General features: G+C 40.1%; 1 protein-coding gene and 1 long non-coding RNA gene across 10 annotated transcripts in view; one reads left to right on the top strand and one right to left on the bottom strand.

The window, feature by feature from the left end:
• Nucleotides 1–18,063, bottom strand: part of LOC147574420 (uncharacterized) — a 52,430-nt gene that overhangs the window by 20,114 nt on the left and 14,253 nt on the right. For 5 of the 9 annotated variants that reach the window (XM_086687582.1, XM_086687577.1, XM_086687576.1 and 2 more), the window contains 3 exons: nucleotides 17,959–18,039; nucleotides 7,793–7,864; nucleotides 7,156–7,230 (listed from right to left, as the gene is read on the bottom strand). In XM_086687582.1, coding sequence (XP_086543708.1) covers nucleotides 7,156–7,230; nucleotides 7,793–7,864; nucleotides 17,959–18,039 — 228 coding nt within the window. The remainder of the gene's footprint in view (nucleotides 1–7,155; nucleotides 7,231–7,792; nucleotides 7,865–17,958; nucleotides 18,040–18,063) is intronic. The other 4 variants (XM_086687585.1, XM_086687578.1, XM_086687580.1 and 1 more) reach the window with 1 other exon arrangement.
• LOC147574421 (uncharacterized) lies at nucleotides 12,886–17,992 on the top strand. The gene is made up of 3 exons (XR_015244213.1): nucleotides 12,886–13,184; nucleotides 13,472–17,270; nucleotides 17,961–17,992. It is a non-coding gene; the product is annotated as an uncharacterized LOC147574421 (long non-coding RNA).

Below are 18,063 nucleotides of genomic sequence, written 5' to 3'. Positions count from 1 at the left end.
CGGATAAAACTACACCACGGCACATCATAATCGAACTGGTCAAAGCCAGCGATAAAGAGCAAATCTTAAAAGCAGCCAAAGGAACAAAACCACACACGACATACAGAGCAACAAAGATATAACAATGACAACATATTTCTTGTTGGAAATAATGTAAGCCAGAACTCGGTGGGGCAGCATCTTTCAAGCAGTGAAAAGGAGAGGGGGACCAAATAGCTATCAAGCTAGAATTCTATACCCAAAGCTTTCAAAAATAAAAGCAAGATAAAGACTATCTGAGACATACAAGAGCTGGAAGAATTCATCATTAGCAGGCTTACACTATAGAAATGCCAAAGGAAGTATTTTTTTAAATGTTTATTTGAGAGACAGAGAGAGAGGGCACGTGCAGTATGCGTGTGCAAGGGGGAAAGAGCACTGAGGAGACAGAGAATCCCAAGCAAAGCCCAACGCGGGACTTGAGCTCACAAACTGTGAGACTATGACCTGAGCCACAATCAAGAGTTGGATGCTTAACTGACTGAGCCACCCAGGTGCCCCTAAAGAAAGTATTTTTAAGCAGAAGGAAAAGGATAGCAGACGGAAATGTGGATCCACACAAAGGAATGAAGAACATTAGAACTGGTAACTATATAGGTTATGATTTCACTTCACTATATGTATGTATATCATTTCACTATATGATTTCACTTATATGTAGAATCTCAGAAAAAAACAAACAAACAAGGGGTGCCTGGATGGGCTAAGTCAATGAAGCATCCTACTCTTGATTTCGGCTCAGGATCTCAGGGTCGTGAGATCGAGCCCTGTGTCAGGCTCCACGCTCAGCATGGATTAGATTAAGATTCTCTTAAGACTCTCTCTCTCTCTCTCTCTCTCTCTCTCTCTCTCTCTCTCTCCTCTCACTCTCTCCCCAACTTCTACACTCTGTCTCTAAAATTTAAAAAAAAATACACCAAAACCCATAAGATACCTAGGAATAAACCTAATCAGAGGTAAAAGATCTGTATGCTGAAAACAATAGAACGCTTATGAAAATAAATTGAAGAAGACAGAAAGAAATGGAAAAACATCCCATGCTCAAGGATTGGAAGAACAAATATTGTTAAAATGTCTATACTACTCAAAGCAAACTACACATTCAATTCAATCCCTATCAAACACCAGTATTTTTCACAGAGCTAGAACAAACAATTCTAAAATTTGGATGGAACAAGAAAAGAACCCGAATTATAATGTTGGGGTAAAACAAACAAAGCTGGAGGCATCTTGATTCTGGACTTCAAACTGTATTACAAAGCTGTACTCATCAAGACAGTATGGTACTGCACAAAAACAGACACATAGATCAATAGAATAGAATAGAGAACCGAGAAATGGAGCCACAAATATATGGTCAGCTAATCTTCGATAAAGCAGAATATCCAATGGAAAAAAGATAGTCTTCGCAATAAATGGTGTTGGGAAAACTGGACCGTAACATGCAGAAGAATGAAACTAAACCACTTTTTTACACCATACACAAAAATAAATTCAAAATGGATGAAAGATCTAAATGTGAGACAGGAAACCATCCAAATCCTAGAGGAGAACACAGGCAGAAACCTCTTTGATCTCAGCTAAAGCAACTTCTTACTAGACATGTCTCCAGAGGCAAGGGAAACAGAAGTACAAATGAACTACTGAGGAGTGCCTGGGTGGCTTAGCGGGTTGAATGCCTGACTCTTGGTGTTGGCTCAGGTCGTGATCTCAGGGTCGTGGATTGAACCCCGCATCAGGATTCTCTCTCCACTTGAGATTCTCTCTCTCCCTCTCTCTCTGCTCCCCCCCATGCATACATGTATGTGTGTGTCCATGTTCTGAATTAATTAATTAATTAATAGGGGCACCTGGGTGGCTCAGTTGGTTAAGTATCTGACTTGGCTCAGATCATGATCTTACAGTTCGTGAGTTTGAGCCCCGTGTCAGGCTCTGTGCTGACAGCTTGGAGCCTGGAGCCTGTTTCAGATGCTGTGTCTCCCTCTCTCTCTCTGCCCCTCCCCTGCTTGCACTCTGTCTCTCTCTCTCAAAAATAAACATAAACAAACAAACAAACAAACATTTTTTTAAATGAATTATTGGGACCTCATCAAGATAAAAACCTTCTGGGGCACCTGGGTGTCTCAGTCGGTTAAGCTTCTGACTTCAGCTCAGGTCATAATCTCGCGGTTTGTGAGTTCGAGCTCCGCATTGACTCTCTGTTGACAGTGCGGAGCCTACTCAGATCCTCTGTCTCCCTCACTCTCTGCCCCTACCCCACTCTTGTGCTCTCTCTCTCAAAAATAAACATCCGTTAAAAAAAGATAAAAAGCTGTACAGCAAAGGAAACAATCAACAAAATTAAAAGGCAACTGATGAAATGGGAGAACATATTTGCAAATGACATAATCTGATAAAGGGCTAGTATCCAAAATATATAAAGGACTCAACACCCAAAAAAATCAAATACATAATCCAGTTAAGAAAAGGGCAGAAGACATGAATAGATAGTTTTTCAAAGAAGACATCCAGAAGGCTAACAGACACATGAAAAGATGCTCAATAGCACTCATCATCAAGGAAATACAAATCAAAATCACAATGATATACCACTTCACATGTGTCAGAATGGCTAAAATTAATAACTCAGGAAACAACAGATGTGGAGAAAGGGGAACCCTTCTGCACTGCTGGTGGGAATGCAAACTGCTGTAGCCACTCTGGAAAACAGTATGGAGGTTTTTAAAAAGTTAAAAATAGAACTACCCTACAACCTAGCAATTGTACTACTAGGCATTTAACCAAAGGATACAAAAATGCTGATTTGAAGGGGCACATGCACCCAATGTTTATAGCAGCGCTATCAACAATAGCCAAAGTATGGAAAGAGCCCAAATGTCCATTGATGGATGAATGGATGAAAGATGTGGTATATATATACAATGGAGTATTACTTGGCAATCAAAAAGAATGAAATCTTGCCGTTTGCAACTACATGGATGGAACTGGAGGGTATTATGCTAAGTGAAATTAGTCAGTGAAAGACAAAAATCACATCACTTCACTCATATGAGGACTTTCAGAGACAAAACAGATGAACATAGGGAAGGGAAACAAAAATAATCTAAAAACAGGGAGGGGGACAAAACAGAAGAGACTCATAAATATGGAAAACAAACTGGGTTACTGGAGGGGTTGTGGGAGGGGGGATGGGCTAAATGGGTAAGGGTCACTAAGGAATCTACTCCTGAAATCATTGTTGCACTATATGCTAACTAATTTGGATGTAAATTTTAAAAAATAAAAATAAAACAAGGTAAAAAATAAACAAAAAATAAACAAAAAACCAAATGAATGAATAAACAACAACAAAAAAGAGAAAACACTTGTAAATATGGAGAACAAACTGGGGATATGGACAAAATGAGTGAAAAGGGTTAAGAGGTACAAACTTGCAGTTATAAAATAAATAAGTCACCAGATGAAAAGTACAGCATAGGGAATATAGTCAATAATACTGTAATATACTTATTGTGGTGAGCATTTCATAATGTATATAATGGATCACTGTGTTGTGAGCATTTCATAATGTATATAAAAGATCACTGTGTTGTACACCTGAAACTAATTTAATATTACATGATCTATATATACTTCAATAAAAGAGATAATTGAGGGGCACCCGGGTGGCTCAGTCAGTTAAGCATCTGACTTCAGCTCAGGTCATGATCTCATAGTCTGTGATTTCAGGCCCCACATCAGGCTCTGTGTCTACAGTTCAGAGCCTGGAGTCTGCTTCAGATTCTGTGTCTCCCTCTCTCTCTGCCCCTCCCCCACTTGCACTCTGTCTCTCTCAAAAATAAAAAAATAAAAAAAGATAATTGACTATTTAAACAAAAAAAATAATATGGTGTGCTAAAAGTAAAATGTATGAAAACAACAGCACAAAGGTCAGGAGGGGAACAATGGAAGTACACTATTTATTATAAGGTTCTTATACTATTCATGAAATCATATCATATCATTTGAAGATAGACTGTGATAAGTTAAACATGAACACTACAAACCATTAAACAGCTACTAAAATAACAAAACCTGAGTTGTAACTATTTATCCCCCCACCAAAAAATAATAAAACGTACTAAATCAACCCAAGAGCAGGAAGAAAAAGAAAAAGAAAAAGAAACAAAGAACAGATGGGATACATAGAAAAGAGTAGACAGTAGCTTTAAATGTAATCCTATAAATAATTACATTAACTATAAATGGTGCAATCACCTAATTAAAAGATAGAGTTGTCATACTGGATAAAAAAGCAAAAGCCAACTATATGCTGTCTATAAGATTCATCTTCAATACAAAGATATAAGTAGGTTAAAAATATGGAAGAAATTATGCTTTGCTAACACTAATGAAATGAAACCTTGAGTGGCTATATTTACTATAGGACAAAGTCAATTTCAAAGCGAAGATATTACCAGGGATAAATGAGGTTATTCCATTGTGATAGAAATGTCAACTAATAGAAAAGACATAACTTAAAAATTTATGTATCTGATAATAGAACTTCCAAATATATTAAGGAGAATAGGAAAGAGGGACACATAAGTACACAATTATAGTTGGAGATTTCAATATCCCCTCTCTCAATAATTGACAGAAAAAATATATAGAAAATGAGTAATGATACATCAGGCTTGAAAAATACTACCAACCTACTTGACCTAGTTGACATTTATAGAATACTCCACACCAAATCAGCAGACTACATATTTTTTTCAAGTGGGCACATAATATTTATCAAAATAGACCATATTCTCATCTATTACCAGAATTCATTGGCTATAAAACAAGCCTCAATAAATTTAAAAGGATTTCAGTCATCCAACATATTGTTCTGTGACCACAATGGAATTAAATAACAAATTAACAGATCTGTAAAATCTCCAAATATTTAGAAACTAACCAATACACTCCTAAGGAACCCTATTGGTCAAATAAGTCAAAATGGATATTAAAAACTATTTTGTACCGACTGAAACTGAAAACACATGTCAACATGTGGGATGTTGCTCATATAGTATTCATCTTCCCCAGTGTCCACTTTTAAGAAACTAGAAAAAGAAAAGGAAATTCATCACTGAGTAAGGAGAGAAAATGGAATGATAAAGATCAAAGCAGAAATTTTTAAAAAGGAAAACAAAAATAGAGAAGTCAGTGTAATGAAAAGGCACTTTTTAGAGAAGATAAGTAAAACTGATAAACTTCTGGCCAGATTTATCAAGAAAAGACAAGAGAAGACACAAGTTATCAATATCAAAAATGAGAGGAATGACATCACTACAATTCTACAGATACTAAAAGGATAATAAGGGAACATTATAAAATACTTTATGTCAACAACTGCAAGATGAAATAGATTCCCCGAAAGACATGAACTACTCCAAAAAATAAGTATGTAATTTAAGTAGCACTATTACAAAAATAAAATCTGTAGTTTAACACTTTCTCACAAAGAAAGCTTCAAGCCCACATGGCTTCACTGGTGAATTCTAGCAAACATTTAAGGAAAACACAATGCCAATTCTGCACAAACTGTACTAGAGAATTGAAGAGAGGGGACTACTTCCCAACTCAATTTTAAGGCCAACATTCACCTTATGAAAAATAGATCAAGACATTAGAAGAAAGGATAGATAGAAGATCTCATATACTGCTGGCTGGAATGCAAAATGGTACATCCACTTTAGAAAACAGGTAAGCAGTTTCTTAAACAGTTAAATATACACTTAGCATATGATGTAGCAATCCTGCCATTAGGTATTTTACCACCTCCCCCCCTCCCCCAATGAAAACATATGCTCATACGAAGACCTGCATGTAAGTGTTTTAAGCAACTTTATTCATAAAGGCCAAAAAGCTAGAAACAACTCAAATGCCCATTAACTGATGAACGCATAAACAAACTGGTATATCCTCACAACTGCAATACTACTCGGCAATAAAAAGGAAATGAACTACTGACATGTGCAAACACATGGATGAGTCTCTGGGGTGCCTGGGTGGCTCAGTCAGATAAGTGACCGACTTTGGCTCAGGCCGTGATCTCATGTTCCGCAGGTTCATGCCCTATATTGGGCTCTACGCTGACAGAGCCTGGAGCCTGCTTCGGGTTCTGTGTCTCTCTCTCTCTCTCTCTCTCTCTCTCTCTCTCTCTCTGCCCCTCTCCTGCTTATGCTCTCTGTTTCTCAAAAATAAATAAACGTTAAAAAGTTAAAAAAACACATGGATGAATCTCAAAAGGATTATGCTGAAAGGAACCAATCACAGAAGACTGCATACTGTATGATTTCATTTATTTATTTTTTTAAATGTTCATTTATTTTTGAGAGAGAGAGAGAGATGGAGGGCAAATGGGGAAGGGGTAGAGAGACAGGGAGACACAGAATCCGAAGCAGGCTCCAGGCTCTGAGCTGTCAGGACAGAGTCCGATGCAGGACTTGAACTCACGAACCGCGAGATCATGACCTGAGCTGAAGTCGGACGCTTAACTGCCTGAGCCACCCAGGTGCCCCTTGTATGATTTCATTTATAAGACACTGTGGAAAAGGCAAAACTATAGGGACAAAAATTAGGTTGGTGGTTGCCAGGGCTGGTGGTGACAAAAGGGGATTGGCTGCAAAGGCACATAGGGGCCTTTTGGGGTGACAGAAATGGTCTACGTCTCAAATGTGGTGGTGCTTACATAACTACACGTTTGTCAAAACTCATCAAACTGTATGCTTAAAAAGAGTAAATTTTAGGGGCGCCTGGGTGGCGCAGTCGGTTAAGCGTCCGACTTCAGCCAGGTCACGATCTCGCGGTCCGTGAGTTCGAGCCCCACGTCAGGCTCTGGGCTGATGGCTCGGAGCCTGGAGCCTGTTTCCGATTCTGTGTCTCCCTCTCTCTCTGCCCCTCCCCCGTTCATGCTCTGTCTCTCTCTGTCCCAAAAATAAATAAACGTTGCAAAAAAAAAAAAAATTTTTAAAAAAAAAAAAAGAGTAAATTTTATACCTCAATAAATCTGACTTAAGAAAACAATAAAACAAATCTAAATCAACAACTAAGTGAAAATACACATAAGAAAAATCAACTTACAGTGTTTCCAATTCAAGGGTCATCATGAGGATGCTCTCAACTGTTGTAAGTGACACCTGTGTTGATCCCATGTCTCTGAAGGAGAAAGCCCAAACATGCGTGATTTGAACCCAAGGATAAAAATTCTGTACCTAAAAAGATACTTAACAACATGTGATTACTTCAATTCTGGCTTCTTTGTCAAGTCAGCTCAAGAGTTTTCTTGCTATGGACAATAATTTCAGAAAACTCCCAATGAAGACATTTTATGTGCATCATCAAATTAATCACCTTGGTGCTCAACAGTACAATCCTTTTTACTCTTATCCTCATTTTCATTCTCAATTGCATCCACCTCTCTTGATTAGTCTTTTTTTCTTTTAATATACACCTTACTCCACTTTCCACTTTGAGATAAATGGTATTTCTACCTACATCTGCAAGTCCCATGTCTCTTATGTGTTCTTCAATACTATTCCTTCCTCTGCAGGCTATCTTGCCCATATACGTTTTTTCTTTGCTAATAATGCTTATTTCAATAACCGAGTTAAAACTTAAATTAGGACTTTTTCCCAAAACGCAAAATACTTAATCTTTTGATGACAACAAAAAAGATCAGAAATCATCTCATGAGCCATGAGATTGTTGCAATACTTACAAATATTTTAATGCTGGCAACTTAAAAAGATAGGAATCTTCAACAGCTGACAGAGGGTTACGACTGATAATTCTGAAAAATGCAATGGAATTAAAATGATCTGCATTTCCAGTAATGACTACCACGAAAGTTTATGTTCATTTTGGGGGTATGGAACTGGAAGGTTAAAACTAATCATTTTCTGCCTTTGCCTATAAATCACCCTTACATTCTGTAAAGCACTCTTCCTTTGGGAACTACCCAGCTCTCTGGACGATAAAGTGGAGAACAGAAAGAGAAAAAAAAATTTTTTTTTTTTTTTTTTTTTTTTTTTTTTTTTACATGGACAGCAAAGCCAAGATATGCCAAAGAACTTTTTGGGCTGAAAACCCTAGAAGTGACTATGCTGGTAGGAAGCCCAGGCTCTGTAGGAAATACTGTTTCTAGTGTCCTCTATAATTCTAGGTGCTTTTCCTTTATCTCTAGAAATGTAAAAAATTCCACAGTTTAAAACACCCGGTTAAAGACAAAAATAGGACCAATTCCTCAGTTTGGGGGCCAAAGACAAAGGGATTAATCTAAGAGGAAATGGTGAAAGCTATACCCCCACCATGTGTATTCTCCTATGACAGCCTTTGTTAGGTGGCATATGATCCCGTTTCCTTATCCATCTCCTGGACTGCCAGCTCCCTGAGGGCAGGGACCATACTCTATTGTCATTTTTGTCCCTGTGCCTGACAGAGTGCTTGTTATTTACTAGTTACTTAGTGAAGGCTTGTTGAATAAATAACATTTTGTCACTGCTTGACACAAGTTTTTATTCCAAAATGCTGAGTAGATTTTCTTCTCAGTTCTTTACAGCAAAAATAAAGTGAAGGAAACAGGAAGAAAGAAAAGAAAATCTGCCTTTAGGTTGACTCTGCTCAAGAATCATCACTGTACTTTTGCAAAATTATAAGGATAATCATCACAACCGATACTATTGAGCTATGGGGCATCTGTGATCAGCATTTCACATTTAAACCTCACAATAACCTTATGTGATAGATACATCATTACCCCATTTTACAAGTGAGGAAACTGAAGTACAGAGAGGTTGTATAATTTGTCCCAGTTTGTCCAGCCAGTCAAGAAGCAGAGATGGAATCTGAACTCAGTTCTGACTCCAAAGCCTGTATTTAAATTGTATGGAAAAAAGGGGGTTTAAAATAGCCGTTACCTTAAACTTAACTTTGAGAGCATTAAATATAGAAACACTTTGCTGAACTTCATCTCTCCATCTGGGAGAGCTTCTCTAAGAATTACATTTTCTATTTTTATTCCTTTCCTCTAATCATCTCCCATGATTAAGTATTTAATTAGCCTGTGATCATTGAGACTTTACAGATTTCATTTCTTATTTTTTTATTCTATTTTTTGAGAGAGAGAGTACAAGAGTATGAGTGAAGGGAGGCAGAGGAAGAGAGAGAGAGAGAATCCCAAGCAGGCTCCATGCCCCGTGCAGAGCCTGACATGGGGCTTGATCCCATGACCGCAAGATCATGACCTGAGCCGAAATCAAGAGTCAGGCAGTTAACTGAGCCACCCAGGTGCCCTGAGACTTTAGAGATTTTAAAGCCCTGTTACAGGTGAATCAGTGAAAATGAGAGAGGAAGGACGTCTGAAAATTCATCCTTCCGTAAAAGCAACAACAACAACAACTAGCAAAAATGGTCAAAATCAACTTTCTCAGAACTTTGGAAATTTTAACCAATGGGCTTGCAGCAACCCGGAGAGCATGTATTAAAGAAAAAATTACTAATTTCTATAAGAACAGTGAGCTCTGTTGTTTTAACTTGTCCTCAACCTCTGCTCTCCATCCTGATGATAACCTTAAAAATTGCCCACATCCCAGGGGAACAAAATGGAGCTGAAGTTCCTTAAAGCCTCATTCCCAAAGAACAAACTGTCATTGTTTTACCTGTCTAGTGGGGTCCCTAAAAAACTTCACTTGAAAGCCTTGCCCTTGACCTCACTGAGAACTGCACAGTGCTAAAATAGCCTCTTCCCAAGGGGCATTTTTTTGAAAACAATTATAGATAAATGTTTTAATCTGGCAGCTATGTGAGGCAATTGATCACAAGACAAAAAATAGCCTAAACAAAAAGCCTAAAAGGGAAAAGCTGAGAAATGAGATGTCCATAGGGACTTTGAAATGCTCCAACATCTTCCTGGGTAACTAGAAGACCACAAGACATATTCCTGGGAATGTAGAAAAAAAACCTTAGCACTAATAAATGAGTTCAGCAAGGTTACAGGACACAAGATCGATATGTAAAAATTAGCTTTATTTCTATACATCAGCAATGACTATTCCAAAAATGAAATTAAGAAAACAATTCCATGTATAACAGTACTCAAAAGAATAAAATACTTAGGAAAACATTTAACCAAAGAAGTGCAAGAATCACACTAAAAACTACAAAACGTTGTTGAAAGAAATTAAAGAAGATTGAAATAAACGTAAAGATATGCCATGTTCACGGATCAGAAGAAAATATTGTTAAAATGGCACTATACCCCAGATTGAACTGTGGTTTCAGTATAATCCCTATCAAAACCCCAACTGACTTCTTTCCAAATATTGGCAAGCTAATTCTAAAATCTGTATGTCAATTCAAGGGACCGAGAATAGCCCAAAATGATCTTTAAAAAAAAAAAAAAGTTTATTCATTTTGAGAGACAGCGAGCATACACACCCGTGCAGAAGAGCAAACATGAGCGAGTGTGAGTGGGGAAAAGTGTGAGCAGGGGAGGGGCAGAGGGAGAAGGAGAGGGAGCATCCCAAGCAGGCTCCATGCTGTTAGTGCAGATGGCAACACGGGGTTCCATCTCACAAACTGTGAGGTCATGACCTGAGCTGAAATCAAGAGCCGGCCACTTAACCAACTGAGCTACCCAGGGGCTCCAAAACGATTTTGACAAAGAACAACCAAATGGGGAGACTCACACGCCCTGGTTTCAAAACCTACTTCAAAACTACAGTAATCACGGTGTGGTACTGGCATAAGAACAGACATGTAAGCTGATGGAACAGAACTGACAGTCCAGGAATAAATCCTCACATTTATGGCCCACTGATTTTCAACAAGGGTGCCAACACCATTCAATGTGGGAAGACTAGTGTTTTCAAATGATGCTGGGACAACCGTATATCCCCATACAAAATAATGGAGTTGGATTCCTACACTTCACACCATATATAAATATTAACTCAAAATGAGTCAAAGACCTAAATGGAAGAGCTCAAGCTATAAAACTCTCAGGAGAGAAATCTTTATGACCTTGGATTTAGGCAACAGTTTCTTAGACATGACACAAAAAGCACAACAAACCAAAGGAAAAATAGGTAAGCTGGACTTTATTTAAAAATAAAAAAACAACCCAAAACTATCATATGTCTGATACAAGTCTAGTATCCAGAATATCCAGAATATATAAAGAACTCTTAAAACTCAGAAAAAGACAAATAATCAAATGTTTAAATGGGTAAAGGATTTGAAGAGACATTTCACCAAAGAAAATACATGAATGGCCAATAAGCACATGAAAAGATGCTCAATGTCTTAGGTCATTAGGGAAATAGAAATCAAAGCTACAATGAGATACTACTCTACACTCACTAAGATGGCTATGATCGAACAGAGAGACAATGATAAGTGGTAGCAAGATTTGGGGAAACCAGAATCTTCATACATTGGTGGGAATGTAAGATGGTGTAGTCACTGTGGAAAACAGTTTGGCAGTTCCTCAAAAGGGTTAAATATAGAGTTACTACATGACCCAGCAATTCCACTCTTAGGTACGTACCCAAGAGAATTAAAAACATATGACCACACAAAAACTTGTACATGAATACTCATAGCAGCATTATTCATAAGAGCCAAAGGGTCAAAATAATCCAAATGTCCAATAACTCACGAATGGATGAACAAAATGTGATTGGAGCACCTGGGTGGCTCAGTCGGTTAAGCATCTGACTTTGGCTCAGGTCGTCATCTCACAGTTCATGAGTTCGAGCTCTACATCAGGCTCTGTGGTTTTGGATCCTCTGTCCCCCTCTCCCGCTGCCCCTTCCCCGCTTGTGTGTGCGCTCTCTTTCAAAAATAAATAAACATTAAAAAAAGAATGAAGTACTGAAACATGCTACAACCGGATAAATCTTGAAGCCAACAAGCTATGTGAAAGAAACTAGACACACATTTCGATGAAATGTCCAGAATAGGCAAATCCATAGGGGCAGAAGGTAAATTAGTTGTTGCCAGGGGCCTGGGGGGAGGGGAGAATGGGGAGTAAAGGCTGATGGGTATGGTATTTCTTTTGAGGGGGGTGATGACAATGTTCTGGAATTAGCAGTGATTACTGTCTATCAAAGTATACCATTGCACTATATACTTTATAACGTTGCATATTCTATTATGCATATTCTATATCTCAATTTGAAAAAAAAAAAAAAAAAAAAGAACCACGTTGTGATAAATAGAGAACCAGTTGCCAGAAGATAAACATGTTAGTAGGTGGAGAAAAGGGGAGCGAAGATTCAAACTCTTCCACAACGGAGGTCAGAGGGAGTTAGCGGTGCGGCTGGGAGCCATGCGTTTTTGTTCCTGCCTTGGAAACTCCCCTATTCTTCCTATTCCAGCCCATTCTTCTACGTTTTTTCAGGCCCATTAACATGTCGGGTTTGTGTAACACTAGTTAATATCCAGTCAGACAATGTTATGAAGAGAAAGAACGTGAGTGTCACATGTCTGGTTAAACACAGTTCCTCAACCTTGAGGCTCTGAATGTCCTTTGGCTTTGAAACAATAACAATGGCATTCATACCTACAAGCTTACTGGTGGGCTCTGTGCAAGTAAGCTCTTCCACGTGTGTGTCTTCCCCTGCCCACTGCTCCCCTCCCCCCTCCACCCCGCGCCCACCCCCGGCTCCCTATTAAGAAAGACTATGAAGAGTTATGCAGCCAAAACAATTTAGTAGTTCGTTATCCTTCCCCCCAACTATCTCAGTGCTCTACCCCCACTGTCCCCCCCTCTTTCCTGGTAGCTCACCCATGGCCTTATACCCATCGGCTCAGTGCTTCCTCTTACCCAGGCAGCCCTCCTGCTGAGATGAATGCCCCGTGTTTATCTGTAGTGAAAACAAAATACAGGCCACTCCAAATTATCCTATTTCCTCCTGTCTTTAGTGCCGCCTTTTCTTCATGGAGCTATTGTGCCTGAGCCAAGGGGAGAATGAGAACTGACCCGACAGGTTACCTCTGCTGGACCGACAGCAATTGTTTTTCCACAGACTGCGATACGAACGAACGGTGGACATTGCACTAGAGATCATCTCCATTTCCGTTCAATTCCCTCATCTTACAGATAAAAGGTGTGCTGACTCAGTCTATTGGCTTTTGGATATTCGTGGGCTTATCTTTATGGGAGTCAAACATAACAACAGTTATCCTCAAAGACTGTCTCATAATCAAAGTTGAAGAAATACTGTTCTAGGTATTCTTTTGTTTTTTAAAAAACTGTATCTTATTTGAAGAGGAAAACTCAAGTATTTTTGCAAAAGCTTTCTGTTGCAGAGCAACGGGACAGACTAAAGGTAGCTCACAAAATAAGGGAACATTTCTTACGTGTTATTTTTTTTTTCTCCAAATTCTTCTACAGAGGTCCAGACAGATGGGCTACGTTTCCTTTCTATTAACTGAGGAGACAGAGAAGACTTGAGGACTGAAGCTTGTCACCACTGTCCTGAATGTACTGAAATCCTAACAGCTTTAGCTGAAAAAATGTCCAAAGCAGGCAGTGAAAATAAATTTCAAATAGGACAAACTCCAAACTCTCTACGCTGGAATCCCAAGGCATGGAGGGAAAACTGGCTCGTTGGAGGAAAGCAGTTGAAGAGATAAGTGGAGTGATCTAGACCCTATTCCAGTCTGTTTGAAGTACCTGGGGATAGAATAACCCCTTTCCTTTATTCATCTACATAGGTCCATGAGCCATGAGAACGTGACTCCCCATGGGAAGCTCCTCAATGCAAGACATCTAAGGGCATCACGTAAATCCTTTCTCAGGGGTTGGGCGGGGGGAGGGGCGAAGCCTAAAGAATCTGAAATGGTGAGCCTATGTTTTAATTAAAGTTCTGAGAATAGCCTTGAAGAGGAGTTTCTGGCAGTGAGGACCAGCCCAAGAAGCAAGGGCCCTGGAATCAGGCAGACCTAGGTCTGAATTCTGGCTGTCACTTCCTGGTGAAGGGACTTAAGTAACGAACGTCTCCGAGTCCTTTTAGCAGCATTTACCTCATAAGGCAACTTGAGGATTAAAGGAAAGAGCATGTGCAAAGCACCTAGCATAAGGCTGGGCACAGAGTGGGTGCCTAGCAGTGACGATGTGATAGTTGCACCAGGCGGTGAGCAGGAAGCCTGGGGATGCCCATAGGTGGCATGGCCAGGAACTCCAGAAGCATAGGGAAAAGGAGCTCCCTGCTCGAAAGGTCCTATTCCAGTGAGAAGCTGACTCCAAGGGACGACGCCCAAAAGGCCAGTTGTCATTCAGGTCCTACCTAGTGCCAGGGAATGCGGAATTGTATTACTCGCGAAGCTTCTGAAGTGGTTCTGTCACTTATTGACAGTGTGAACCTAGGCAAGTCACCCGATGTCTCTGAGTTTCAACTTCCTCATCCCCAAAATGAGGATAATACTACCTGTGTCACAAGAGTTGCTGGAAAAACGAAAATGAAGTGCCGTGTGAGGGGCCACGTCCGGAGCACTTCCCACGTGCCAGGCTCTATTCTAAGAGTTTAAGACACATTGTCTTACTTGCAGCACAAGCGAAAGGTCTTAGCATAGTGCCGGAGCGCAGTAAATACCTAATAGAGGTCGGTATTAAAGAAATGATATGGGGCGGAGGAGCAACTACCATGCTTCCCAGAGAAAGAAGATGCCTTGGTATATACGTGGGAAGACTCAGATGCAGCTGGGAGAAGAAAAGTAATAGTTGGGTATGACTATGGCAAAGCTTTTGAACTACCACACACGGAAAATAATAAAAGTTACCCTAAATCACCCCAAAAGGACAGCCCTGAGTTGTTATCTTCATCCTTAACGTTTATGCCTTTCTGAATCTGAGAAGAAGCTGCCAGGATTTCCAGTACATACCAAAAAGCGATGACAATATCCTGAAGTGTGTCAACTTTTGTGGGCACACAGCTGTCTAAAAGGAAGCAGATGCCGGTTGACTGGGGGAGCGTTAGGGCGTGTCTGTGACTGGGGCTCGAGTTTGCCTTCAGAGGGTGGCCACACCTACCTCAATGATATTCTCAACAATAATTCAACAGGGGCAAGGCTTAGATTTTCCTTATTCTCCCTTAGAGCTTATGTTCTTGGCACAATACGGATGCGCCACAGACGAGCCAGCATGTGAATGTGCTCTATCCCGATAAGGTACAGCCTTTCTACATCGTAGAGTCCTTCAGCTTCTAAAATCATGGAGCTCGTACTGTTAGAACCAATGAAGTGAATTTTTTAAAATAAGCCACCAGTCTGGACCTGTGTAGGTGAATGAAGGAGAAGCACTTTAAAGTCAGGAAAAAAAAAAAAACTATACTTAACATTTAGGATTATCAACCACTGTTGGTTTTCCATAATATATTTCATTCCTGATTTCATCTGAAAGAAACAGGATTATTACTACCATTCAAAAAGTGGTACCTTATTAATAAACTCTTGGCATGGCTTTGAGGTGGATTTCAGATTCAAAATAGACTTTACCACACCGCTAACGTGTTCACTCAGTGTTTATCAATAACTTAAGAGGCTTCATTCAAAAAACTTACTGAGATATAATTACCTGAAACCCAGGGGTGAATCAAGGCCTTGTAGGGTCTGAACCTCATCTACTTTGGGAAATCCTGCCTCATCAAAACATGCAAAATTATGCGTACAGGAATTGCGAGGGTCCCTCCCAAGACTTTGGAAGGGGCCTATGTAAGTGAGGAGACCTGAAGTTTAAGCTCCAGTCAGTTCAAGATAAATCCACCTCAGCTGGGGCCCAAAAGGTTTACAAACTTATTTAATGCTGGAGAAAATACTGTTTCAACTTATAAACACCCCAGTAATAAGTCACATAGGTAATAACGTGACTGAATTCACGGGATGGCATCTCCCCTGCGCACGCTCTCTTTCTCTCAGAATAAATAAATAAACGTTAAAAAGAAAAAAGAAAAGAAAAGTTTGGCCCCAAACAAGGAGCCCAACCTCCAATACACACTTACTGTACTGTGATAATGTTTTGGAAGTTAACTGTGAATTCGTTTTAGTAGTACAGCTCTATTCAAACCACATTGAAAGGGCGGGCCTACACCGGCCGACTCCATCTTGTTCTGTGTCCTTCACCTTGACCACACCTCCTCCCCTTGAGTAACCCCCCCCCCAACTGCCTAACAGGACTCTTCCCCAGGACCCTTCCCCAGCCAATCAGCTGAGGCCGCAGCCATTACCTCACCAACTGCCACTAGGCACCAGTAAAACCTTTGTCCTTTTGAAACTGGCTCTCTCTCCCGGGTATCTCACAGCTTCGACAGTGCAGGTAGGGGATTGAGCTCGAGCTAGCTCCAATAAAGGCTCTTTTGCTTTTACACCGGACTCGGCTCCCTGGCGGTATTTGGGGATCACGAATTCTGGGCATAACACACATGGCATGAGTATTAATTTATTCTCAATACCAGCTAGCTCTGGTTCTTTAATTACCTTTCTCTGTCATGTAAGATTGATGAGGGAGCATGGGGCAAGTTGAGGGCAAAATACAAATTAGCACATGCCCCCGCCCCAGGTGGGATATGTGTCATTCTGGCTGCTGGAGGACAAAGGAAAGGAAAGAAAACAAATGGTTAACTGATAGAGATCTCAGTCGGGCAAGACAGGGGTTTCCATCAGTTTACAAATATCTTAGTAAATTACAAGAAAAAGGCCATCTTTTTCTCCTTTTTCCAGTATGAAAGATTCTTGGGGACAGTCCCTGTATATTCTTTGTACCCCCGGTACTTAGTACATTGTCGACATAGAGTGCGCGTGGCACGGATTGTTTTTCAATGAATTCATTCATTGTTATCAACGGATTCCACCCTATTTTGTCCTGTATTGCCTACATAACTATGAAATTCAGATTCTTAGAAGAGACTCTTGGTGTTATAAGATGCTTAGTAGAGGTGGTGACTTTTAAGACATTATATTGACACCACTAAAACCTCTTGGTGGAGAAACTCAATGAGCCCGTTCTCTGGCATGCTGGCAAAACAAAAAACTGACCCTCAGTATTCTTTCCCCAAGTTAGGCATCAGCAAATTAATGAGAGAGGAGGCCCCTGCTCTTGGGCACCCGCAGGAACTTACTCCAGCTCCAGACACACCGTAAACACTTTCATCTAACGGAAGATAAGCTGTGAAATCGGATTTCTGAACCACAAGACAGTGAGCCAGTCTTTTCCAGCGTCTGCTTTAGTGGAGGGTCTTCAACCTTGAGTCTCAACATCCCCCTCAGGCCACTGAACATGCCCAGTATGATTTGCTTTTTGACAGAGAAATCACAGAATGTCCCTGCTGAAAGGGAGTCACACACTTCTTAACTGAAGAGTGGTCAGGAAAGAAAGCACATGGAGAGCAGTGCCCTGTGGCAGGTGTTCAGGAGTTCTTGCTGCTTTCCTGATGGCTGAGGAAGCACCCACACCTTTTGCTGCCTGGAGAACTCTGTGCTAAACTTAGTTCTTCGCAGTTCTCTTTTGCACAGGAAACTTGCACGTGAGCCAGAATCAAAGTTAAATTCAGAAGTGGATTTCAAGGACCACGCACACCTTGGGGAAGCATCACTGTCACGAATTCCCATGATAATACTGACTTGGGTGTTACTTGCTTGGGGCCTTCACTGCCCACACAAAGCTGGGTACGAGGGAGGGCAGAGAGTGCCATTTAGGAGTTAAGACAAGTCTCTTGGCCTCTTTGTACCTTAGTTTCCTCATTTGAAAAAAAAAATGGATTTTAAGACCTACTTTCCAGAATTCATACTGGGTTTATTAACACACACCTAACCAATCACTGTATGATATTTTTACATGTAGTTTTTTTTGGTTTTTTACATGTATTCATTTTCTGTTTCACTTACAGCTTGTGTAAAAACTGCATTCCATGCCAGGCCTGAAATGATCCAAAGCTCAGTTTGGTGAGTAAATTGCAACGAAGATTTCTACACACACCAAAAAAAAAAACA

The sequence above is a fragment of the Puma concolor genome, chromosome E1 (genome assembly GCF_028749965.1).
Source record: "Puma concolor isolate L17-30 chromosome E1, mPumCon1.1.hap2, whole genome shotgun sequence".
NCBI classification, from domain to species: Eukaryota; Metazoa; Chordata; class Mammalia; order Carnivora; family Felidae; genus Puma; species Puma concolor.
Note: the sequence above shows the minus strand (reverse complement) of the source record. Positions and strands in the feature narration are given on the sequence as shown.